This window comes from Monodon monoceros, unplaced genomic scaffold, assembly GCF_005190385.1.
Source record: "Monodon monoceros isolate NGI ecotype Baffin Bay Population unplaced genomic scaffold, NGI_Narwhal_1 Super_Scaffold_18, whole genome shotgun sequence".
NCBI classification, from domain to species: Eukaryota; Metazoa; Chordata; class Mammalia; order Artiodactyla; family Monodontidae; genus Monodon; species Monodon monoceros.
Window position 1 is genome coordinate 37,030,704 of NW_021703774.1, and position 25,716 is coordinate 37,056,419.

The 25,716-nt window shown below is 35.9% G+C and overlaps 2 protein-coding genes across 3 annotated transcripts in view; both read left to right on the forward strand.

Annotated features, from left to right (window-relative positions):
- Positions 1-25,716, forward strand: part of SYT14 (synaptotagmin 14) — a 226,685-nt gene that overhangs the window by 74,918 nt on the left and 126,051 nt on the right. Inside the window, exons 3-4 of one of the 2 annotated variants that reach the window (XM_029230413.1) lie at positions 1,074-1,238; positions 7,931-8,146. In XM_029230413.1, the coding sequence (XP_029086246.1) occupies positions 1,074-1,238; positions 7,931-8,146 (381 nt within the window). Of the gene's footprint in view, positions 1-1,073; positions 1,239-7,930; positions 8,147-25,716 lie in introns of those variants that run through there. The other variant, XM_029230414.1, reaches the window with a different exon arrangement.
- Positions 3,418-4,351, forward strand: LOC114899546. Its single transcript, XM_029230415.1, has one exon. It carries the CDS (start codon positions 3,425-3,427, stop codon positions 4,226-4,228), a length of 804 nt encoding a protein of 267 aa, XP_029086248.1. The 5' UTR covers positions 3,418-3,424; the 3' UTR covers positions 4,229-4,351.

Sequence of the window (25,716 nt, forward strand, 5' to 3'; positions counted from 1 at the left end):
GGATTGGAGAAGTTGGAGAAGGTTTTGTCTGTTCTCACTCTACCACATCTCCCTGGATGATTTTATGTATTCTCTTGAGGTCAGATTCTCTTGAGAACCTGGTAGTTCATCATAACAAAGTTTCATGGAGTTTCTGGAATATATCATAATCTCCTGTCTCTATATGCACATGCTGTTTATTCTGCCTGGAATAGTGTTAAGTTGGCTAATTCTTAAAATATAATCACAGCAGCCATTACTTTCAGAAAAGCTTACTTGATCCTTCAACACTGGGTTAAGTATTTCTATAGTTCTCATAGTCCTTGTTCTTCCCCAGTCATAACCTTTATTGCACCATGTTGTAACTGCCTTCACTAGACTGTTCAAGGAAGACAGGAAATGGGTATGTGATCATGCCTGGTATATGGCTGCTGCTCCAAAAATATTTGTTGGTTGAATGAATGAGTGGGATTTGGTAGAGAGGACACTTGGTCACTCCAGGCAAGGGGAAGAGGGCAAGCAGAAACAAGGCATGGGGTAATGCATATAGCTGATTCTGAGGCAGTGAGTGGAATCATTTGATTGGAGTGTAATATTGAAAAGAGAGGCTGCAGCTTTCAATGTCAGGAAGTCCAGAGTTTGTTTAATAAAAAAAGGCCATTGAAGCTTTTAGAGATAAGAAGAATAATATACATTCTCATAAATTCGATTAAGTGATAGACCTGTGCTTGGGAAATAAGTTTTTCTAATTCTTGTTTTAAAATTTGTGTAATACTTTTCAATGGACTTAAACATATGATAACTGCCTCTTTTAAACATATGATAACTGCCTCTTTTATAGACTCGTCTTTTAAGATTGTACCCACATAATTTATAGGGAAGGTTTTAGAAGATTTTAATACTCTTGAATAAATTGAACAACTCATTAAACTGTGCAATTTGTTTTTCTTATAAACTGAACTGTTGTGAACTATGAAAAATTTTAAATATAATTCAAATAAGGCAGTAATCTAACACATGTATAGGGGTTTCCTTCTTGTTTGTAACTTGAAGAAGAATAAATGCTTACAGCTGTGACTTTTTTTCCCCTCTAGTATCTCCAGAGGCAGTTGGATTTTTGTCAGCTGTTGGGGTGTTTATTATCTTGATGCTGCTCCTTTTTCTCTATATTAATAAGAAGTTCTGTTTTGAAAATGTTGGCGGGTTTCCAGATCTTGGTTCAGGATACAGTACAAAGAAGAATTCACAAGATAAAATTTGTAAGTATCATATCGCTGCTTTCCCTTGTTTGGTCTTTCTGTCTGTACTATTTATTACTTTCTTTAAAAATATATATATATAATAAAAAGCTTGATTTTGACATGTAGTAAACTAACCTTGAGCCACTATTCTGAGAGTAAAAGATGTATTAAGTAAATTATGTTCAGTTATCTTTTTATTGCCCATGAATTGCTATCATAGTGCATAAAGATGAATTGTATACCATCATTGAATGACACTTTTATTTTTCAAATATAAGGTATGCTTTTGAGCCTGTTATATGAACACATATGCTTTAAGAAGAAGGATATATCTTATTACATTTTATGCTTTAATCCATTGTCCAAATAGTTCCCTAGAGAGCTTTTTTCCCATGTCCCTAGAAGGCTTTTGAAAGTATTCACCCTTTATCTTTACATGCTGTTGAATTCTCAGTGATGGATAATTTTATTGTTTGGAGAATGTGGTTTTCCCTGGTAACTTAGTGTATAAAGTCTGATTATGAAAATTAGTGTTCCTCTCCCTCCCTTGGCACCACAGGCATATTATATGACTTAGTGTTACTAGATAGCAGGAAAGATGAGGGCTGTGAAACTGTTCTTTCTCTTATGAAAACATTTTATATTTTAAAATAATTACAAGAGTTCTTTATTTGCTATTTCCAAAGACTGGCTTATGTAAATGATAGCAGGAGTAAGTTGAAAATTGTGAAAGTAAGACATTAATTGAGAAGAATTGTAAGGAACACTAGAAGAGAAACCTTGCTTTTCTTGTCCATGAATATATGTTGAAGAGGTGCTTTTCTCTTATTTCTGATAACTTAAAAAGTGATAGCCTCATTGTTTATGAAAATCTTATTATCGAATTACGTCATGCAGCTTTTGCATTAGGAAACTATAGTACTTTATGTGGTTTTGGTTTGATCAAGTTTAATGTTTCTCCTACGTCACTTCAGTCCTGTTTTTTCATCATTTGTGTAGAATGAACTGGTTAAAGATACCTCTTTTAGCAGCCTCCAGTAATTTTGTGTTTTAGCATTTTTGGTAAAAATGCTTTTACCCTTTACACTCTTAAAAATTATTGAGGACCCCAAAGAGCTTTTGTTTATGTGAGTTATAGCTATTGGTATGTACCAAATTAGAAGTTAAAGGCTAAGAAAATTTTAAAGTATTTTTTATCGATTTATTTTAAAATACCCAACAATAAGCCTATTACATGTTAATATAAATGTATTAATTTTAAAAACTATATATTTTCTAAAACCAAAAAAAAAAAGTTTGGTGAGAAGAGTGACATTGTTTTACATTGCAAATCTCTTTAATGACTGGCACAGAAGAAGGAAGCAACTGGATTCTCACATCTGCTTCTGCATTCAGTCTGTCATATGGCCTCTGGAAAATCCAAGTGCTCATTTGTGAGTGAATGAAAATGAAAAGTTACATATTCTCTTACTCTTATTGTAAAAATAGTTTTGACCTTGAGGATCCATTGAAAAGGTCTCGGGGACCTTATTAATTTTTCTGAGGCTGTTTCTTATTCACTTATTAAATAAGAATAATAATATTTACCTCCTAGAGTTATTGTAAGATCAAGTAAGATAAAATTTGTGAATCACAATGCCTTACATGTAATAGCAACTCTGCAAATGTTCACCCTCTGCTCTTCCCTATTCTAACCTCTATGCAAAATTGTTTAGATATGTAAACAAATATATATTTAGGGGAATATATAGGGGAAACCCTTAATATATTTTTTATTTTGAAATGATATTGGTACTTTGTTAATAAGATAGGGTAGTTCCCATACATAGACTATTAATAAATAAACTAAAAAGTACATAATAAAAATCCTTTTTATACTTCTTCTTGCAGGTATAGAATAAAAACTCAATAGTATTTGAGGGGAAAATATTGTCTTGCTGCTGTTATGATAGCTGTGGAGTGGGAAAAAGTCATTACGTTTAAACCAAGTGGTTTGATTTTTTTTTTGAAGCGTCTTTACTTCAACATATTTCTTCCATTGCATAAGCATTTACAGAAAAATTAAAAGATACAATGTGAAATACTGATATTGGGCTAATGAATAGCACCATTTAAGTAAATGTTAAATTCAGACTTGAAAGTGGTTGATTTTTTGAGAAGAGAAAATTCCATTTTTGCACCTTTTAGTAACAAGGAATTAGAAAATGGCATTTTTCAAAAATTTTCAGCAGAATCTGCCTTCAGTGTCCTCTCTGTTGGACACAATCAGTAATGCTGTGGAAGATTTGACCACTGCTGTGGGGGAAGTCAGCTATGCTTTCACTGACTCGGTTGCTGAACAGGTAGCAAGTATGATAAGTGGCTTCCGCCCAGAAGAGGAAAGCCCTGCAGCAACAGAAGCTGTAGATACTTCTAAACGAGAAAATACCCCGTTACCAGAAGTCTCTAAAAACACTAATTGTCAGAAAACACAATTCGATTTAGAGCACCAAGCAAATCGAATAAATAGCTATAATACTTCAGTTTCACAAAAGCAAGATCAAGGAATGAATGAAGAAGGAGTATTTAAACATATTAATAATAGGCAACAGACACTATCAAAATATCAAGAAACCGATACTGCTGGTGATTCTTCTTTGAAAGGCCAGATGAGTGATGGTAGGATATCAGTTAGCAAGCAGTATGCAAGGGCTGGATCTACTTGTCAAGAACTTGAAAGTACTGACAGATATAGAAAATATGGATTAGGAATTTCCAATAATGGTAAGCATGACCTAAAGGAGGTAAGATTTCAAGAAATGCAAGAAAATTATTTAAAGAAGGCTGAAAAACATATTAAAAGTAAAGGATCCAAAGGGAATAAGTGTTCAGGAAATGAATGTTCTCCAAAAGGTATTTTGGAAAGCAATAGACATATGATACAGAAATCCACTAAGAAAAAAGACATACATCCAGCAGCGTCAACTAATTCTAAAGGTAAGTGTTATGGAAAATCAAAGAACAAATAAATCCAACAAAATACTACAAAGTGAAAGGAGACATAAAAACAAAGAAAAACGAAGCCATTTCTGCCAAAAAAGAAACAGCAAAGAGTAAAGATGAAAAATATTCTGAGATAATACCAGAAAAAGGTGAGGTCTCCTAATGTGAGTTTGAGTGATAAAATTTTCTCTTGATTTTTTTACGTTAGGAAAACATCCAAATTTCTAAATTTTTCTATACATGTCTGTATATCTAATTTAAGACTTTCTTGAATCCTCTTACTGGGAGACATTTTTAAAGTCATACAGTTTTTTCTCACAGTCATTTCAAAAGCATTCATGTTATTTGTATACCTCTAATTTAGTTACTGCCCCTGGTCTCTGCATTATTTGGCCAATTTTAAGGGCCTTAACTTTACTTAATGCCCATTTATTTTTCAGTCAGAAATTCTGTGGTTTTCTTAAGTAGTGTGCATACTTTAATTGGAATTTATTTGGTGTGCTACAGTTAGATTTAAAATTTTTATATTTTTGTAACCAACCCTTAAGCCCTTTATACCGTGTTGCTCTTCACATCTTTCCTAGTAAGAATGTACCAAACGTTTTATGTTTTTCCTTGAGAGCAATAGATTTTTATCTTATTGAATAACATGCTTCAGGATATGTATCTATTCATTTAGCCATACATTAAGAGTTTTATATGACATACGTTTCCAGTGTGTATACATGAACAATCTATTATTATTCATGAGTTCTCTATGTAGAATTAAGATTCCAACTAAGCAGTTACAGTTTTCATCCACAATATTTGTGACAATTTTTAAAACAATTAGCTGGCAGTTACTTGGTTTTGGTTGCAGAATTGCTTCATATCGCTAGTTAGCACACCTGGTTATCCTCTAGTCATTTTCATTAATTGCCGATCTGATCACAAGGCCAGAAGTACGCTGGCTTTTATTTATAAAAGATACATACAGAATTTTTATGTATATTTACATTCTCATAAAATAACCAAAATACTGAGTAGCAGTAGAAATGAAGAAGACTGTTTCAGTTCTGCTACATGACTTTGTGCATAATAGGGTCTGCTATTTATCAATTATATGAATGTTTTTTAAATGATATAATAGAGGCTGATCCAGGATGGATGAGCTAAGTAAAAAGGAATGCCAATTTTTGGAAATACCTCCATTTTGAAGTCTATTCTTGTAGCAGTTTTTTGAATGTCAGATTCAGTGTTTTTTTGGTAGCCTTGGTTTAGTTTTGGTAGCCTTATTACTTGAAGTAGCAAAAATCAAAAGAGAAGTAAAATTAAGAAGAATAGTTTACATATTATTTTATTCATAAAATAACAGTAGAATGGATGCTAGTAATAAATACTGCAGTAGCAATACAGAATTTTAAATTTTGTTTTGATTTGTTTTCATTAAGAAACACGTGCTACCTAAAAGAAATCAAATATTTCTGAAGTATTCTAGATTATAGTCAGTACTAAACTGAAACATGTTATGTTCTAAAATCGTTTTGAAAATCATTTGACCCATATGGATTGTCCCTTCATTAGCTGAGCTATAATGTTGCTAGTACCTGTGTCCTAGGTTCTGACAGAGCTTACAAGGTATAATAAGAGGAAGAAGAGTTTCCTTCTCTGTTCCTGAATGCAGGGCTACTTTAGGTAATATTTTGTAGTAGGTGAATTTCTAGTTACCCTCCTCAGAACTCTCCTGCTGCCTTAAGACCACCACCATGGTATCCCACAAGTGCTAAACCCTGGGAGTCAGAATGCCTAGGTTCTAGACTAGATCTGCCATCTCAGCAGATGCCACCTCTGTCCAATAGAACTTTCTGCAGTGATGGAAAAGTTCTACATATCCGTATTGCTTCATACAGTAACCACTGTCTGCATGTAGCTATTGAGCACTTGAAACGTGGTTAGTAGCACTGGAGAACTAGATTTTAAATTTTATTATTTCTACTTAGTTTAAATAGCGGCATGCGGTTGGTGACTACTGGATTGGACAGTGCAGAATATAACATCAGTCATAGTTTCACCCTTTGATGGTTTTATTTTGCTGAATTAAAAAGCAGGACTTAGACTAGTGACGTCCAAGCTCCCTCACTTCTAACTGGAAACATTCCATTTCTATCCCATGTTTTAAAATTACTCATTCTGTGTCTCCCCACCTGAATCTCAAACATTGATTTGTCTACTGCAGATGATCTTAGCTGAGTATAATGAGAGAAATATCTAGACTGAACTAATAAATTCTGACTGCTATGGTCTCTTTATCCTCCTAGAGTTGTTTTATAATTCTGAGAAGGTTGCATCATGGTCTGAATGAATCTCAACATGATGCAGTTTCAAAATTTTTACCTTAAAAAAATGGTAATAACTAGTGCTTTTTTTTTTTTCGCGGTACACGGGCCTCTCACCGCCGTGGCCTCTCCCACTGTGGAGCGCAGGCTCCGCGGCCATGGCTCACGGGCCCAGCCGCTCCGCGGCACGTGGGATCCTCCCGGACCGGGGCACGAACCCGCGTCCCCTGCATCGGCAGGCGGACCCCCAACCACTGCGCCACCAGGGAAACCCCAATAGTGCTTTTTAAAATAATATAAAATTAATTAATTTACCTTCTGAAAAATTTATTTGAAATTTGGGTATATTTAAGTAGAATTTTCATAGTAAGTCTGCCTTTCACAGATAGTGTGTTAAGCTTGGTGTATATGCTTCCAGACGTTTTTGTATGTACGTGTAAACTTATACTGCATGTATGTGTGTATATGTTGCATGTAGGCATACGTATGTTAATCTCTTTTCTTCTCTTTTCTCTTAACATGAGAAAAGCTTCTCTTTTCTCTTAACATGATGTGGTAGTTATTCTTTCCCTGTGAGTACTTGTAAGTTCACCTCCTCATTTTTAATGACTGTATAGGATATCATTGCATAGATGTATCATAATTTACTTAACCAAGGCTCAGCGATGCACATTTAGCTCATATTTTATTTTTGTTTTCCCTTGCTGTTAAACACAGTGCAGTAAATTTTCTCAAATACATATCATTGCTCACTTGTTAATTATTTTCTCAGGCTGAATTCTTAGAAATGGAATCGGTAAATTCCTAGAAATGGGTCAAAGACTATGCAGATTAGAAAGTTTGATATGTATAGCCAGATTGCTCTCTAGAAAAGTTGTACCGCTTATAATTCCATCAATAGTGTATGTCTGTCCATTTCTTTGTTCTGCTTCTAACACTGAGCGTCATCAGTTACGAAAATTTTGACTAAGATGATAACCAGAAACGTCTCTTGTAGCATGAATTATTTGAATCAGGTCCATATGTATTGGCAATACTTATAACTTCCTTTGTGTGCTACTGATGCTTTAAAAATAATTGTGTAAGATGGAGAGCCTTATTACTCTGTTTACCTGTACCGTGGTTGGAAAATCCCTATGACTAATATTATTTATATAATTCAAATATACAAGTCAGTTTTTTCTATTAAAACATAAAAATCTAAAGCTTGGGCTTCTTAAATGAAAAACTATTTTTCTAAAGCTGAAAATTCAGATTGTGTGTATGTGTATATATATGTTTATATATATATATTTGTGTGTGTATGAATATATGTGATACATATATAAGCATGTAACATGTATGTAACTATAGCACATTCGCTACATTTTATTGCGTTATATTTTGATCTGCGCTCCTTGTCGTTCCAAATAGATAACTCCTACGTTGACAAAGATGAGCATGGTTCATCCTCTGAAAGTGAAGATGAAGCACTGGGTAAATATCATGAGGCCTTGTCCAGAACACACAATTCCAGACTACCATTGGCAGATTCTAGACAAAAGAGCTATACTTGGGAAACGAGACAGAAATATAGCCCTCTCTCTGCAGAGTATGATGGATACAGTAGCGAAGCATCAATAGATGAAGGTAAGATAGGTTACGTTTTTGTTTTTTTTTTTTACACTCTAGTATTTGATTATTTGTTTCTAAAACTCTAGGTGTCTGTGGTTGTACAATAAATAAGAGATAGCATATATGGTAGGGTCACATTTCTGGGAATATAATTTATTCAAATTCAAATCTTTGGGCTCAAGCCAAAAACCAAAACTAAAACCAAAACACCCAAAAGCAAAACACCAAGTAATTTAAATACAGTGGTAATTCTAGCTCTCTTTTCATAATGAACATATGCCTAGCAATCGTGAGATGGGAAGTGTGAATTGGCTGTTGTCTCACATGGAATCAGTCCTAAATACCTGTTACAGGAACTGATATGGTCTAAGAATCTCACAGTGTTGAATATGATACTAGTGTGTAAATGAGTGCTTTTTCATTCAGTATGGGCCCTAACACGAGCCAGATACTTCATGTGGCATGAAGCAGAAGGAGTGGTGATCTCTTGCATGTAGGAGGAAAAACTGCCTGAGATAGATTTATTGAGAGCCAGTACTGTATAGTACGAGACTCTAAGGGAAATTTAAGGAATTTTCAAGGATTTTTTGGTCCCCTGTTGATTTTTGCCTCATGTGCCGACATTGACATTAGAAGTCAACCTATGTAGAAGATACAGGTCCACTCTCAAGTGTTTTTATATCTTTCTAAAAGAGAAATAAAAAAGGTTTTACCTTTTTTACCGAAAGCATTTTTATTTCCACATCTAAGTAAGTTGTTTGTGTGATTGATACAATGTGTGACTACTCCTAGTAATTATTATATTTATGCCCAGATACGAAGAAAAGAGCAATATATTTTAAATAGCATTTTTATTATTATATCAAACACAAACTAACCTTAATATTGTAGCTGTGGTTTGTGTTTTGGGGCCTGTTACTATTGATGACTTACTCTGGCACATACAGCTGTCAGAGGAGTTAAATTTTTGTATTTGGCTTCGTGCTAACTAAAGATTGATATACCTCCCTTTTATTTCTGCTAGTACATAGTACAGTAAGAAATTAATCAAATATGGAAGGCTCATTATGAGATGCTAGGAAAGAAATAAAAAATATTAGACATGGACTCTACCCTCAAAATTACCTTTCTTAGTACTAGAGAAAATAAGACATGTGCTTACAAAGATAACTAAATAATGTAAACCCTGGCTCATGAAGAGTAGAGCAGAAAGAGAATGGGTCTTGAAGCCTGATCCTTGTTCGCCTTCTGGCCCCGTGACTTACCGTATTAGCGGCGAAACCTTGGGCAGTGTACTTAATGGGCAGTGTACTTGATAGTTTCTAGGTTTGTTTCATTGCCTCTAAGTGTGAATAATACCTTGCTGATAGGGTTGTCATGGACATTAAATGGTATGTGTGGTGTTTTTAGCATAGCGTCTGGGGCCTGACAGGTAAGTCATCAGTAAATGGTAGTCATAGTTACGGGTGGTGAAGCATTGATGGTGATGATAGTGAGCAGCTGCTAGCAAGCCCTGAGTGTGTAGTCTGTGACCCTAGACACTTCCCTTTCTGCAGCTTCAGTTTAGGGTTTTATTTTTCCCTGCTCACTCCCTCTTCTGCCTCTCTGCTGGCTTGATTGCTTCTTCCTTGTAGTCCTGTTATTCTCGCGTGGCTCAACAATCTGTGGGAAAAGGCGTGAAGAGAGAAGCATAATCTCAGTGGCTCTTCTGTTCCTGCCCTCACCTCTGGAATCACCTTCTCATTGCATTTCACCTATATATTTAGGACCCACTTGTACTTCTCTACCATTTCTACCCTGAATCATTTGATAAAGCACCCAGGGTAGATTGATTTTAGGCATTCTGAAATTATTTATTTCATAAACATTTGTTGAAAGTTTTTTTATGTGCCATACTAGATCCTGTGGATGTAAAGATGAATAAAAACAAGCTTGTTTTAAAGAGCCCACAGACTGGAGGAGGATGACCAGTGAGTACATGTGTAATGTAGTGTGTTAAGATGTCTGCTAGTTACATGAACAACGTAATGTAGAAATACAGAGGAGGAGGACTGAGACTTTGTTTGGGAGGTGGCGAAAGGGGGTCTGATGTATGATGCAGTCTTCACAGGATAGGTGAACTAGACTTGAGGGAGAACTGTTCAACCACCATGTAATAGTAATTGCAGGAAAGCAGAAGACAGTGTGTTTCAGTGTCTTTAACCTAGGATCTGTGCTGAATGCCATGCTCAGCAGTTTGGATGTTGTCTTATAGGGAATGTAGAACGCTGGAAGGTTTTTAAGTTGGATAGTGTGGCACTTTTAGGTCCGTGTGTTTAAGAAAGATTATTTAACTACTGTAACAGAAGGTGAATTGGAGGTAGGAGCTACTGGAGGCAAAAGGACTGGTTAGATAAACAGTGCTGAGATCCTCATTAGCAATGTTAATTGAGGGACAAAGAATTTGTAGATTGAGGGGTGGTCTCAGTATATCCTGGTGAGTGACTGAACATATGAGATGAGTGAGGAATCAAGATTGTTTAATTAGTTTAGAAAGCATAAGAGAAGTAAGTTTGTGGGAGGGAGATAATTTAGTTTCAGTCGTGCTGAATTTGAGGTGTCTGTGGAATATCCAGGTAGAGATGGATATCCTTGTTGTTAAAATACTGTCACTGGGATTTAGGATGGGGAGATGATCAAGCGGTAATGTAAGATAACAGTAGACTAGGAGGATAGTTTTTCGTATCATAGATTATTGCTAATTGAAAAATCAGAGATTGCTGTCAGTGCAAAATACACTCAACAGCAATCAGTGGAGTTGGGGAAGAATAGGAAAACTTGATTAGAGAGGGAGATTTCAGAGCTCCAGATTTTAGAGAAAAGCCATTTCAAGTGATAGTAAGTTCTGAACATGCCCACAGGCAAAGATGCAGAAGTACGTATAAAATGCTAAAAAGTTTTAAGGAAGAGAGTGAATTACCTTCCATTGGGGAAGATGTGAGAGAACATCCATGAAAATGGCAATTGGGTTCAGCTTTGAAGAATGGGTATAAAGTTGAAAAGAATAAGCAGAGGTATTTTAGATAGAGGGAAGTTCATAAACGCCAGAATACGCAGTGGTAAAATGTAGGGACTGTTTCAGGACAAGAGAAAAGTCCTCTTGGCTCTAACATAGGTGTATGTATGTATATGTGTGTGTGTGTATGTGTGTATATAAATATATATATATGTATATGTATCAGTATATCAGTATATATACTGTATATCAGTATATACACACACACACATATATATATATGTAAAATAAAAAGGAAAGAGGTGAGGTCTAAAGCCTGGAGTGCCTCACTGAGTAGAAGTTTGGATTTAATTTGTTAACCAGTGAAAACTCACTAAAAGTTTTTCACCGAGGAAGCATGACCAGGGATGTGCTTTAGAAAGAGTAATGTAGCAACAGGAAGCCTATAGGAAAAGACACCAATTAAGGAGGTCTTTGGAGTCGTCTATGTGGGAAATGGTAAAAATCTGAATTGAAGTAGTGGCAAGAGGAATATAGGAGGATAGGAGAAACATTACAGAGGTGCAATTTACCGGATTTAGGAACTAAATGTATTTGGAACATTAGAAAGAAGGAAGGAAGTGTCCAAGATGACGCTAGTTTCCGGCAAGTATGACTAGGAAAATGATGAGGTCATTAATATAAATAAGAAATCCAGAGAGGGATGGTTTCTTCTTGGATTAGTGGGTTGGGGTGGAAGATAAAAGTGGTTTTGTGTATATGGTAAGACAGAATATTTAGGCAACTGGAAATGGCTGTGGATCTTGAAATCATGAATGGAGTTTGGGAGAAGGTTTTTTCAGATTGTATATACTTAGAGAATAGGAACCAAGGGAAGGGATTAAACTGTTGAGGGAGAATGTATGGAGAGAAAAGAGAGTCATTTCCTTTCATTAACAGAGAATTAAGGATGTCACTTAAACGGAGAAGAGAAAGTAACAACCATAAAGTGGGGAATCAGGAGGATGTTGCATTTCATCAGACACGGAAGGAGAGTTTTGAATGCTACACCACAGAGAAACTGGGGAGGATGAGAATTCAGACAAGCCCCTTTGTCCAGTAGAAGATGATCAGTTACTTTCAGTGTACAGTTTAGTAATGTAGAATCATACATGAGATTGAAGGTGGTTAGGAGAGAATACGTGGAAGAGAGTGTACATTTGCTGCCTGCACTTTCGTACCGCTTGTTCTGTATCAACTTTCAGAGTCAAGAAAGAGAGGTAGTTGAAGGGGTTCACCTTCTCCCTCCAAGCCAACAATAGTAACCCTCCTCTGGTATATATTTGGGAAGGATGGGAATTTGCTTCTAATACACATTTGAGTCTCTGTCAAGTGGTTGTGCCTCTGCATAGTTGACTCAGGAGAAGTACTGCTCACTTCATGTCCGGTCACCTAAGAGGGCTACTGAGTATAGTTCTCTTATAGGATTTGGTTCATTCTCCTGAGGTACAAGGAAAGGGATCAGTAGAGTAGGTTATGCTTCTCTTTACTGCTCTGACCCTTTATTCTGCATACTATTCTGCAGGTTTATGAAGGTAACACTTGAGTAATGTGGGTTGAGGTGACTAAAGGGAATTATAAGGTAGAAGGAAAAATATTTTTAAATGTACATTTTTTACATGACATATTGTTACCTCATTAGGGCTGGTAAAGAACCATTACCCCATTTCTCAAACTCTGAATAATTCTAGTAGAGAAGCTTTGGAACAGCCAATATTGGAAATATCTACAAGAGTAGAGAGGGTCAGGGAGGGCCCGGATAGGGATTAGGAGGACCAGTGCAAGAGAACTTTCTGATCAAGTAGGGAGAACTACCATTCATTGAGTCAGTGTGCCTGACTCTGATAGTTTCTGTACACATTGTTATGCTTAGGCTTCACTGCAACACATTGTGGTAGATAAGATTATTTCCATTTTACAGAAGTGAGAGGAGATTTTAGATCAAATAAGTAATTTTTAACCTAAGGTCACACAGTAAGTTTATAAAGGCTGTACTTGTCAAGTCCACTGCAAAAATGAATGATGCTTTAGCTTCTGTTTGGTCATCACTGCTGCTTTAGTGTCCTCCCTAAGTCCCTTTCATTCATAATTAACCCCTTCAGTTGGGTCCTTTAGAGCAGTTTATATATTATAAATCTGAAATACAGACACTGTAGAAAAAGTAAGAAAATATTATGCCCTCTATTTGTTGATCATATTTTCTCCTCTAGGTGGCCATGTTAATCTTCCATTTTTTGGAATGCAAAAGGGCATAATATCTATAAGAAATTTTTCTAGGAAAAATAAACATTAAAATAATTTATCAAATTTCTTTGTTCACAATTTTATTTTACTTTGATGTTCTTAAAATTAAGCAGATTTTCTGATAATCCTCTTATTCTAAAAAAGGCCTAAGAGTTAGATAGTAGGTTGTGATATCTTGTTTAAGTTGGTAAGATAGAACAACCTTTGAAATTCCATTCATGCTATTTAGTACTTTCCATTTTTATATTAGATAGGAGAAGCCTATTAGATTTTATATAAACAAACTTAGTGTAAAATTATTAGAATGTCTCTGTTATTTATAGCTTTTCATTCTCAGTTCACCATAGAGATTACCAAGCTATATTTACATGTGGCGGCGTAGCTATATTATTAAAAATCATATGATGTTATTTTTTTTGGTGAGTTAATTTTAAATGCTATTAAAAATAATTTCCAGCATCATTTGTGTCTTAAGGGTACATCACACGCATACACTTGCCACTCTCTTTTTATGGCTGCTTCACAAGCTCCATGCTATTGATTTTGATGTTTTCTTAAAATTAGGGTCATTAAAACACATTTCTTTATTCCTTTTATTTAAATGTTACTTTTAAAATAATGTAATACTTAAGAGTAATAAATTCTTTGTTTATATTTTCTTTAAGTGTATTTTAACTGCTTTATATTGTTCTATTGATTTTCACAATTTCTGTGTGAAGAGGGTAAGTATAAAAAAATTGTGTCTGTGTTTTCCAGATGTCTTTGACACAAAAATTTTTAGTCTTAAAATAGTAAGTTATTTATATTACATGATTTATTTAGATTTTTGATAAGCCTTTTCTTTGACTTCAGGTTTTTGTTCATGAACATTTTTCCTCTGAAGAATTCTTTATTGTGTGTGTGTGTGTGTGTGTGTGTGTGTGTGTGTGTGTCTGCACTCTAAGTATGACCAATTTGGGGAGAAATTGATCTTGAAGACTTTTCCTGCATCTTTGTGTTTTGGAGATCTTTTTATGTGATGAGATCAATTGTTACTAGTAGTGTAGAATTCTTTTATAGTTCTACTTTTGCAGGCCACCTGTGACCTGTAAAATGAGATGTCTTTGTGCAATTTAGGTAAAGGCATAGCCTGCTGGGTGGATGAATTAGAAAGCAGTACCACCTTTGAGCAAACAGTTCATCATGAGAATATAGTTCAGTTAGCAGATACCACCTATGTAAGAAGAAAAAGGCATTCCTCCTTCCAGGTGTAAGCTTTGGTGGACCCAGCGCACACTGTACTTAAGCACCCGCCTCAGCCAGGTACTTATTGCAGTGCACAGCCTATACAGCCATACACAGTGTTCCTAAAAGCCTATTTTTGTACACTTCCAGTCTTAAAATAAGCTGGTGGGATTGCTGTGTTTTCCATGGTAAATCTATATATATCTTTCATAATTTTTTTTTTGTCTCAGATACTTATCTAGTAGTGGAATGATAGAAATTAAATCATAGACATTAAAGATATCCTTAATTGACTGATTACAAAACTGACACCTAGAGACGTGCAACTTTGCTAAGATCACACAGTTCATTAGCAGCAAAACTGAGGCTCTAAGTGTTTGTAACCAGAGAACAGGTCAGTGCTTTTAAAAAGAACTATTCAGTAACCAAGCGAGTAAATAAGAGAGATACACTATAAATCGAACATGGCCTGTGTCCATTGCTAGGGGTTGAGGCGTGTCTGGGAAGTGGAGGAATAATGCTAATGGCAATCTGACAGTTAATAGGACCTGACACTTTACAGGTTTCTGTTAGCAAAGCCTATAGGAACTCAGTCTCAGATACATTTAGGGAGCATTACATAGAGTCACAAATGGACTGACAATAATCTTATTACCTGAGGGCAATAATGGGTGGTTTAAACTGACTAGAACATCTGTATTTGCCGTAAGTTTAAGCTTACCAACAAGGTACATCTCCTAGGAAACTGTCCCTAATGAGGGAGGCAAGTGTGTTTGTAACTTTGTGAGGTAATCTCTTTAAGGAAATGGAAAACTCAAAGCTATTTCTGAAGACTAGGCCCAACATGGCTGTCAACTTTGGAGCCCAGGGAAGAAACCCTCACTGTTTTAGAGTATAGTAGAAATCTGGAGGATAGCATGGTGGGAAGGCCCTATGGTAAAGGAGCCCTCCAGCCAGAGGGATGTTTATTAATGTGGCTACAGTAATATATATGTTTATTGTGTTTCAGGCTCTGCTGAAGTCTTTGTATAGAACTTAATTTTATCTTCACAGAGATATTTTGATTTTATTACTTACTTATCTGTTTAATTAATTTTGAAAAAGCAGCAGCTTAGAGAGGTACATTAACATGCCCAAGGTTGCTATCTCATTGTTCTAAGAGAATTTCATGAAGACTTTGGACACCTAGGAAAATCAAGAACCATACAACTGGGAAATATCTGGGGTTTTGGTCTCAAACTCAGATATGAAGCATATTATGCCTGCTGTATTTAGCAGAAAACTTGAGCAGCCCTTAAGGAAATACTGGTGATTTATTACTTTACCTGCTAGGCTTATTCCAAAAAGCCAGAGCTGGTTTTCTGAGATACTATAAAACTTCATGATGGACTATTGTTGGAAATCACTTAGATAAGGGGAAAGATTTGGGGAGTTGGTTCCTATGGGAAGTATTCCAGTTATCTTGGGTACAGAAATCTAGAACTAGTCTCCTGTCACCTGCAGATGTGATTGTATTAAGCATACCACAGCAAAGAGCATAAGGGTCTATGCAGGTGGCACACTACCTGTGCCTGCAGTGTTACACCTTAGTTTTATTATTATTTTTTAATGTTTGGCAGAAATCTTGACTGTAGACCTTTGCTTTAGAATATGTGATAGGAGATTTAGGAAGCTCCATCTAATATTGTCTTTGTAACAGTCTCAACAGTAATAAAGGTAACACTCTCAACAGTAATAAAGGTAACACTATCACTATGATACTTAGGTATAGTTCTAGGAACTGTGAGAAGGCAACTGTTGTTAATATGGGCATCTCTGATAAGAATAATAAACTAATCAACCAATAAAATGCTACATCTTCCCTTGTGATGGACTGGTAGGAACTTAAACAGTAAATACTAAGAAGTTAATGTCTTTCACTCATGTTCATACCACCCAGAATCAAGCACCATTAGTACTTCAGCATATTTTTTCCAGAAATTTTTTATGGCTGTATTTTAAAAAACTTTATGTAGTAATACATTGGATACATTTTGCTTTTAAAAATTTAACCTGTTAGGGTGGAGAGGGACGCGTACTATTGGCTGCCACCTCATCACACTTCCAAGCTGGAAACATGCACGGTGGGGAGGGAGGCTGCTAGTACATGCAGTAGCTAGGCACTGAAACTCGTGTGGTTAGCCCTGGGAGAGGACTCCATCTAGGTGCATGGAGACAGCCCTGAGGGCCTGGGATGTGGTCTGGACCGAACCCAATGTCAGTACGTGCATAGCGGGACATGGCCATCAGAAAATACCTCGAGACAAACAATAATGACAGCACATATTGGGATGCAGCAATTGCAGTTCTAAGAGGGAAGTTCCTCAAGAAACAAGAAAAATCCCAAACAACCTAACCTACCACCTAAAAGAATTAGAAAAATAAGAACAACGAAACCAAATGTCAGCAGAAGGAAGGAAATAAAGATCAGAGAGGAAATAAATAAAATAGAGATTAAAAAAAAATAGAAGAGATCAATAAAACCAAGAGCTGTTTTTTTGAAAAGATAAAACTGACAAACCTCTAGTCAGGCTCACTAAGAAGAAAAGAGATAGGACTCAAAAAAACAAAATAAGGAATGAAAGAGGAAAAATAACAAATGATACTGCAGAAATACAAAAAAAATATAAGAAAATACTATGAACAGTTATATGCCAACTAATTGGACAACTTAGAAGAAATGGACAAATTTCTGCCAAAACTGAGTCAAGAAGAAACAGATAATTTTAACAGATCAATCACTAGAAGTGACATAGAATCTGTAATAAAAAAAACTTCCTGCAAACAAAAATCCAGGATCAGATGGCTTCAATGGGGAAATCTACCAAAAAGGAGGACTTACACCTGTCCTTCTCAGACTATTCCAAAAGATTGAAGAGGAGGGAAAACTCCCAAATTCATTCTGTGAAGCCACCATCACCCTGATATTAAAACCAGACAAAGACACTACAAAAAAAAGAAAATTATAGGCCAGTATCTTTGATGAATATAGACGAAAAATCCTCAACAAAATATTAACAAACCAAATCCAACAGTACATAAAAAGGATCATACACTACGATCAGGGTGGATTCATTCCAGATTTGCAAGGATGATTCAACATATGCAAAGAAATCAGTGTGATACACACCACATTAACAAAAGAAAAGACAAAAACCATATGATCATCTCCATAGATGCAGACAAAGCAATTGATAAAATTCAACATCCATGCATGACAAAAACTTTCACCAAAGTGGGTATAGAGGGAACATATCTCAACATATTAAAGCCATTTACAGCAAACCCCAAACAGCCAACATAATACTCAGTGGTGAAAAGCTGCAAGCCTTCCTGCTGAATTCTGGAACAAGTCAAGGATGCCCACTCTCACCACTTCTATTCAACATAGTATTGGAAATCCTAGCCACAGCGATCAGACAAAAAAAAGAAGTAAAAGGTATCCAAATTGGAAGGGAGGAGGTAAAACTGTCACTATGTGCAGATGATATGATACTCTATATAGAGAACCCTAAAGACTTCATACAAAAACTGTTAGAACTAATAGATGGATTCAGCAAGGTAGCAGGATACAAGATTAACATACAGAAATCTGTTGCGTTTCTTTAACAATGAAATATCAAAAAGAAAGTAAAAAACCAATCCAGTTTAAAATCATGTCAGAAAAAATACCTAGGAGTAAACTTAACCAAGGAGGTGAGAGACCTATATGCTGAAAACTATAAAACATTGATAAAGGAAACTGAAGAGGATGCTTTTGGATTGGAAGAATTAATATTGTTAAAATGGCCATGTTACCCAAAGCAATCTACAGATTTAATGCGATCCCTATCAAATTACCCATAACATTTTTCACAGAACTGGAACAAATAATCCTAAAATTTATACGGAATCACAAAAGACCCAGAATTGCCAAAGCAATCCTGAGGAAAAAGAACAAAGCTGGAGGCATAGCCTTCTCAGACTTCAGACAAGACTACAAAGCTACAGTAATCAAAACAGTGTGATATTGGCCCCCAAACAGACATATATTATAGATCAGTGGAACAGAATATAGAGCCCAGAAATAAACCCACACACCTGTGGTCAGTTAATCTACAACAAAGGAGACAAGAATATGCAATGGAGAAAAGACAGTCTCTTCAGCAAGTGGTGTTGGGAAAGCTGGACAGCTACATGTAAATCAATAAAATTAGACCACTCCCTCACACCATATACAAAAATAAACTCAGAATTGTTTAAAGACCTATGTATAAGACATGACACCATAAAACTCCTAGAAGAGAACATAGGGGAAACATTCTCTGACATAAATTGTAGCAATATTTTCTTAGATCAATCTTGCAAGCAACAGAAATAAAAGCAAAAATAAATAAATGGGACCTAATCAAACTTAAAAGCTTTTGCATAGCAAAGGAAATGATCAACAATACAAAAAGACAAACCTATGGAATGGGAGAAAATATTTTCAAGTAATACAACCAACAAGGGCTTAATTTCCAAAATATATAAACGGCTCATACAACTCAATATCAGAAAAACAATCTAATCAAAAAATGGGCAGAAGACCTAAATAGACTCCTCTCCAAAGAAGACATACAGAATGGCCCACAGGCACATGAAAAGATGCTCAGCATTGTTAATTATTAGAGAAATGCAAATCAAAAGCACAATGAGGTATCACTTCACACCTGTCAGAATGGCTAGCATCAAAAAGTCTACAAATGGGGAATTCCCTGGTGGTCCAGTGGTTAGGTCTCCACATTTTCACTGCCGAGGGCCTGGGTTCAATCCTTGGTTGGGGAATTAAGATTCCGCAAGCCTGTGCAGCACAGCCAAAAAAAAAAAAAGGAGGGGTTTGTAAAGCACCTATACTCCAATAAAAAAAAAGGGGGGGAACTCTCCTATACTGTTGGTGGGAATGTAAATTGGTACAGCCACTATGGAAAACAGTATGGAGGTTTCTTTTTTTTTTAATTGTTTTTTTAAAAATTAGTTATCTGTTTTATACATACTAGTGTATATATGTCAGTCCCAATGGAGGTTTCTTAAAAAACTAAAAACAGAGCTACCATATGATCCAGCAATCCTATTTCTGGGCATATGTCTGGAAAAGACAAAATCTCTAATTTGAAAATATACGGGCACCCCAATGTTCATAGCAGCACTGTTTACAATAGCCACGACATGGAGACAACCCAAGAACCTATCAGTATAGCTAGTGGGAAGCAGCCGCATAGCACAGGGAGATCAGCTCAGTGCTTTGTGACCACCTAGAGGGGTGGGATAGGGAGGGTGGGAGGGAGGGAGATGCAAGAGGGAAGAGATATGGGAACATATATATATATGTATAACTGATTCACTTTGTTATAAAGCAGAAACTAACACACCATTGTAAAGCAGTTATACTCCAATAAAGATGTCAAAAAAAAAAACAACCTATCAATAGACGATTGGCTTACGAAGATGTGGTATCTATCTGTCTGTCTGTCTGTCTATCAAATGGAGTATTACTTAGCCATAATAAAGAATGAAATATTGCCATTTGTAGCAACATGGATGAATCTAGAGAATATCATACTGAGTGAAGTAAGTCAGACAAAGACAAATATGATATCATTTATATTTCAGAATCTAAAAAATAATACAAATGAATCTATATACAAAACAGAAAGAGACCCACAGACATAGAAAACTAACTTATGGTTACCAAAGGGGAAAGGGAGCGTGGTGGGGAGGGATAAATTAGCGGTTTGGGATTAACAGATACAAACCACTATTCATAAAATAGATAAGCAATAAGGATTTACTGTATAAAAGAGGGAGCTATGTTCGATATCTTTTAATAACCTATAATGGAAAAGAATCTGAAAAAAATATATGTATATATAACTGAATCACTTTGCTGTACATGTGGAACTGACACAATATTGTAAATCAACTATAATTTTAAAAAATTTAACCTGAAAGCTAAATGTTCCCTTATCTTGATCCCTTCACCCTTTCTCAGAGGCAACCATTATAACTGGTATATATGCTTCTGGTCCTTGTTTTCATACTTTACATATACATATAAACTGTTCGAAGAAAGTATACTTTCGTGTGTTTTTAAACTTACATTAATGTACCTTTTTCCTTGTGGGAAGAGGAGTAAAGTAGATAGTAAAAGGAAGTCACGAAATATCAGTTAATGGAACAGCTGGATAAGATCAGAATTTTAACTCATTAGACTCTGAACTCCTTTAGACCAGGGACTGAGTCTTCTGTTTTTGTTTTGTTTTTTTTAAAGAATCAATTTTATTTATTTATTCATTTTTGGTTGCGTTGGGTCTTCGTTGCTGCACACGGGCAACGTGTAGTTTCTGTAGTTGTGGCAAGCGGGGCAACTCTTCACTGCGGTGCGCAGGGTTCTCCTTACGGTGGCCTCTCCTGTTGCGGAGCACGGGCTCCAGGCACACGGGCTTCAGTAGTTGTGGCACACAGGCTCAGTAGTTGTGGCTCACGGGCTTAGTTCCTCGTCATGTGGGATCTTCCTGGACCAGAGATCCAACCCGTGTCCCCTGCATTGGCAGGCGGATTCTTAACTACTGCACCACTAGGGAAGTCCCGAATCTTCTGGTTTTAAATACACCTTTCCTCCTATCCCTTCGTGCCTAATGTAATCTGATTAAAGCCATTAAGTAATTTTCTTAGGGTGGGTTTATATCTCAAAGAGTTAATCTAAATTAATTTACAGTTAGTGGACCCGTGGAAGATTCATTATAGTTAGAAGTTTCTAAAGTATCACTTGTCTATCTAAAACAAAAGAAGTTAAACAGGAAAAAGGGGGAAAGGAAAACCTAATCAGAGCATTAAAACATGAAATCATAATTGTCTATTTATGATGTTAACTCCTCATATATCTTTCTCTCATTTTTTCAGAAGTGATTCTGACTCTGTACTGCTCAGTTAAAAATCCATCACTGAGAAAGAATGTAAATAGTTATAAATGAATACTGGAACTGAAGAATATATCGGTGTTGTGTTGGTTCCTTATTAAAAACTTTATCGTGAAGACAATAATTAGAAATTGATTGATTTCCCTATACTGTTTTCCCAGTTTGCTCTTCCAGGTTTCTCATTCTGCACGTTGAGTGTGGTACAGACTTAACTAGGCATTTGCACTAAATTTATTTACATGTCCTCTAAACTTGTTCACAACACTTCTGAAATTTTAGCGCTTTGTTTTTAAAGAGTTTGTCTTGAAACTAAACCTCAGTGTGGGGAGAGATCATTCAAATATCCTTTCTTTCCAGTTTCTGCTATAACAAAAGATAGAATACGAAGTTAAGGGAAGAATAAGGAAGACAGTTATGACCACGAAAGCATGAACCAAATTGTTTATATGATAATGTCAGAAGGCTATGTCTTACCTGTCCCATGTTTGGGCAGATATTAATCATGGTTTGAATTTCAGAAGGAAAGGGAAAAGAGACCTGAGTGAATGCAAACTTTTATTGGGCAATGGGGATAGACTGTGAAAGTTGAATCAGACATGTAACTATACAAATCATACATCATGGCATACTCCTGCTCCATTCATGTTGAATAATTACTGAGCTGTTTCAAAGAGGAAAATATCAACTTAATTATCAGTTTTTGGTGAAATGAAATTGAGGTTCTATTTTAATTTTAAAATTCTGAAAAATCTCTCATCTAAGCAGTCTTGATGTGGGGCTCTCCTTTGGAGACTTGCTGCCTTTGAGAAAATAAATTACATTGAAATCTCTGATGCGTGAATTCAAAATTACATTGAGAAGCTGAGAGGTGTTTTGATGCTTTGGCATATCTCTTTCCTTTTGCTTGATATCTACTCAAAGGATAACGATTTTCTTAGAACATATGGTTATATTTAAGTCTCTGAGGTGTTCAGAAATACCGTCAACCGAAACTAAGGTAATTTAAATGGATTTTGAGAATTCGTATGGTAGTTATTTAAGGCCTAGACAGTTACGAAGAAAGTTCTTTTCTTTTTACAATTTAAACCATCTTTTAGTCATTGTGCCTTGTCTCAGTAGTTAAGAGAAAAACATACTATGGGATTTTGGTTATTGGTAACTTTGGAAATGCTTCTTTAAGTATAAATTTAATTAAGCATCAATTATCTATGAGGAAAATATTTATAAACAATCTTTTAAAATTTCATAATGAACAGCTTTTTCAAGATGATAGATTAAAATATTTTCGAAGTCTAAAAATCTGTATTTTTACTACATTGACAAAAGGTGAATTGCAGTTCCATAAATGACATTAATTATAATATGTTGAATGATTACACTATAGTAAACACTATTCTAAACACTTTACATAAATTAACTCTCCTAATTTTCACAATAACCCTAAGAGACAAATGCCGTCAGTGTCCGTATGTTGCGGATGAGGACACGAAGCACACTGAGGCCGAGTAACTTGTCCGAGGTTGTACAGCAACTGTGTGAGGGAGCCAGGATTCAAATACAGTCATCTGTCCTCAGATCTGATGCCCTGAACCTCTCCACTGAAATACCTCTGTCTTCTTACGTAACTTTTACACCTAAATAAGTTCTTAATATTGCTGCTTTTATTGTGTACGTAATACGTGTTCATTATTGAAAAAATCAGAAGTTACAGATGAACGAATAGAACAGTTACTCATATTCCCACCATCACAAAGCTGTTGCTTTCATTTTCATGTATCCTTTTATAGATATTTCTCTTTGCATGTGTATTTTTAAATCAAAATGGCTTCTACTTCACACAGTGTGTAGTAATCTGCTTTTGTTCCACTCAAAAATATAGTTTTCCTTGCCAATATGTATACTTCTATGACATCAAATATACAAATTGTATAATATATTACTACATGGATGTAGCATATTTATTTAGTAATTTCCAGTTACTGACATTTAGTCTGTTTCTTATTTTTCCTTATGAATAAGGTTGTTCTTAATAATTCCTAAAATTTGACTTCTTTTCTACCGTGTTCTTTGACATTCTCTGTTCCTTCAAGATACTGACTTGAATTGCACTGCTCAGAGGAGCCTTTTTCATTCTGTGCTTATGTTTTTTGTGGGGTTTTTTTTTGCGGTACACGGGCCTCTCACTGTTGTGGCCTCTCCCGTTGCGGAGCACAGGCTCCAGACGCGCAGGCTCAGCGGCCATGGCTCACGGGCCCAGCCGCTTCGCGGCATGTGGGATCTTCCTGGACCGGGGCACGAACCCGTGTCCCCTGCATCGGCAGGCGGACTCTCAACCCCTGCGCCACCAGGGAAGCCCTGTGCTTATGTTTTTAATAAGGCATCTGGATGTGATTTGTGCATGTTCATGTTTTGTATAGTGCCAAAAACAATTCAAGGTGCAGTACATTTGTGAGGGCATTGTAGTGACTCAGAAATGGTGATATTAAAAATATTTAACAACTGGTATGATAATATAAACTAATATATTAATCAAGAGGAAATAAAAATTGAATATAGTCATTTTATTCTCTACCTAAATTAAAGTTTTTCTATTATAAAACTAATTACCAAAGGGTATAAGTTATAGGAAAAACTATCAAGTTATTCTAGTAATTTCATACTCATTTAATTGTTTTTAGATATTGTTGCTATGATCTTCTGTTTGCTGCTATTACCAGCTAAATGATATGCTTTTCTGAGCCATTATTTGACATTGGGAACTATCTCAAACTCTTCCAGTTATTTTCCCATTAAATTTTAGTCATTAGTTGATTTGTCTTAATAACTAGAAACTTTCTCTTAATAGTAATGTTATTTATGGTACAGAATCCTATATCAGCTTCTGCTGAACTAAAAAATTATATGAAAATGTTTTCTAGTCTGCATAATACTGACAGATATTTTTTATATATTCACTATCTCTAGAGACACTAAATGCACAAAAATAATTTATTGGAATGCTATATTTAATAAAGTTGAATTTAATCCATTGAGATAGATGAGAGAGAAAGAAAAATAAAGAAAAAGAAAGAGGTGAACTTGGGCACTCTGTTTTTGAGCTGCCCAGGTTTGAATCCTGACTCTGCCATCTTCCTCTCTGTGCTAATATTTTCTTATCTGATAAACAGATGTGATGATGATGAAGATAATATCAAAACAAGCTAATATTTGTTTATAACAGTGCCAGTCACTGGACAGCTGATAGGTAAAGGTTAACTCTCATTTTTAGTAATGAAATTAATATTATTATGCCAGTGTTGGCTAGGCATTCAATGAGTCTGTGAAACTCAGAAGAATATTAGGAAGGGGTTCCCTGTCCTGGGCATCTCCCCAGCTTCATATTGCCAGCCTACCGTGATCTCTGTCCCATTACAGGAATGTTTGCAGTGCAATACCAAGATGATGCCTGCAGTGACTTCCATTACCACCTACTCCTCTGCCATTCTTAGATCTTTCAGAGCCAGTCCTATAGCGGCTGTAGTTACCATAAGGAGCTGCATGAGGGGATGTAGACAGGCAGCAGGTAGCTATAACTTGGGTAGACCAGATGGACATTGAGCATTCGTTTTCTGGAGGGCCAGTGCCAATAGTGTCTCCTCCTGTATGTAGTGTCTGTGGGAACATGTCAGGATAGGGCCTGGATCACTGCTGGGTGGGTGCTAAGGCATCCTTTACCCAGGGCTCCTGAGGTAGCCAGATACGAGGCCTTAGGTTAACCCTCTAGAGTCCCTGTGGTGTCCAGGAGATGGAACTTGTGGTGGCTACTTGCTAGACAACAACCAGCCTAAAGGAAGTTTCCAGATGAGGAAACTGAAGCTATACTGGTACTGTATGGTGAATGTCAGCCCTGAGCTGATCGCTGATCATGGTTTGATTACTAGTGAAATAGGTAAAGCCCAATAATTTACCAAAAATTATTTCGTAGGGGTAGTATATGTGTGTAGGCAATATATGAATGCTTAATATTTACACTGCTATTGAGAGATCTCCAGCATATACTAAGTGGGGAAAAAAAGCAAGGTCCAGAAAAATGTGTGTACTATACTACTATTAATGTGAGAAAGGGA

What these genes read in the sequence shown, in the direction of transcription:
- LOC114899546 (XM_029230415.1), top strand. Translation starts at nt 3,425, where the DNA reads ATGGCATTTTTCAAAAATTTTCAGCAGAATCTGCCTTCAGTGTCCTCT.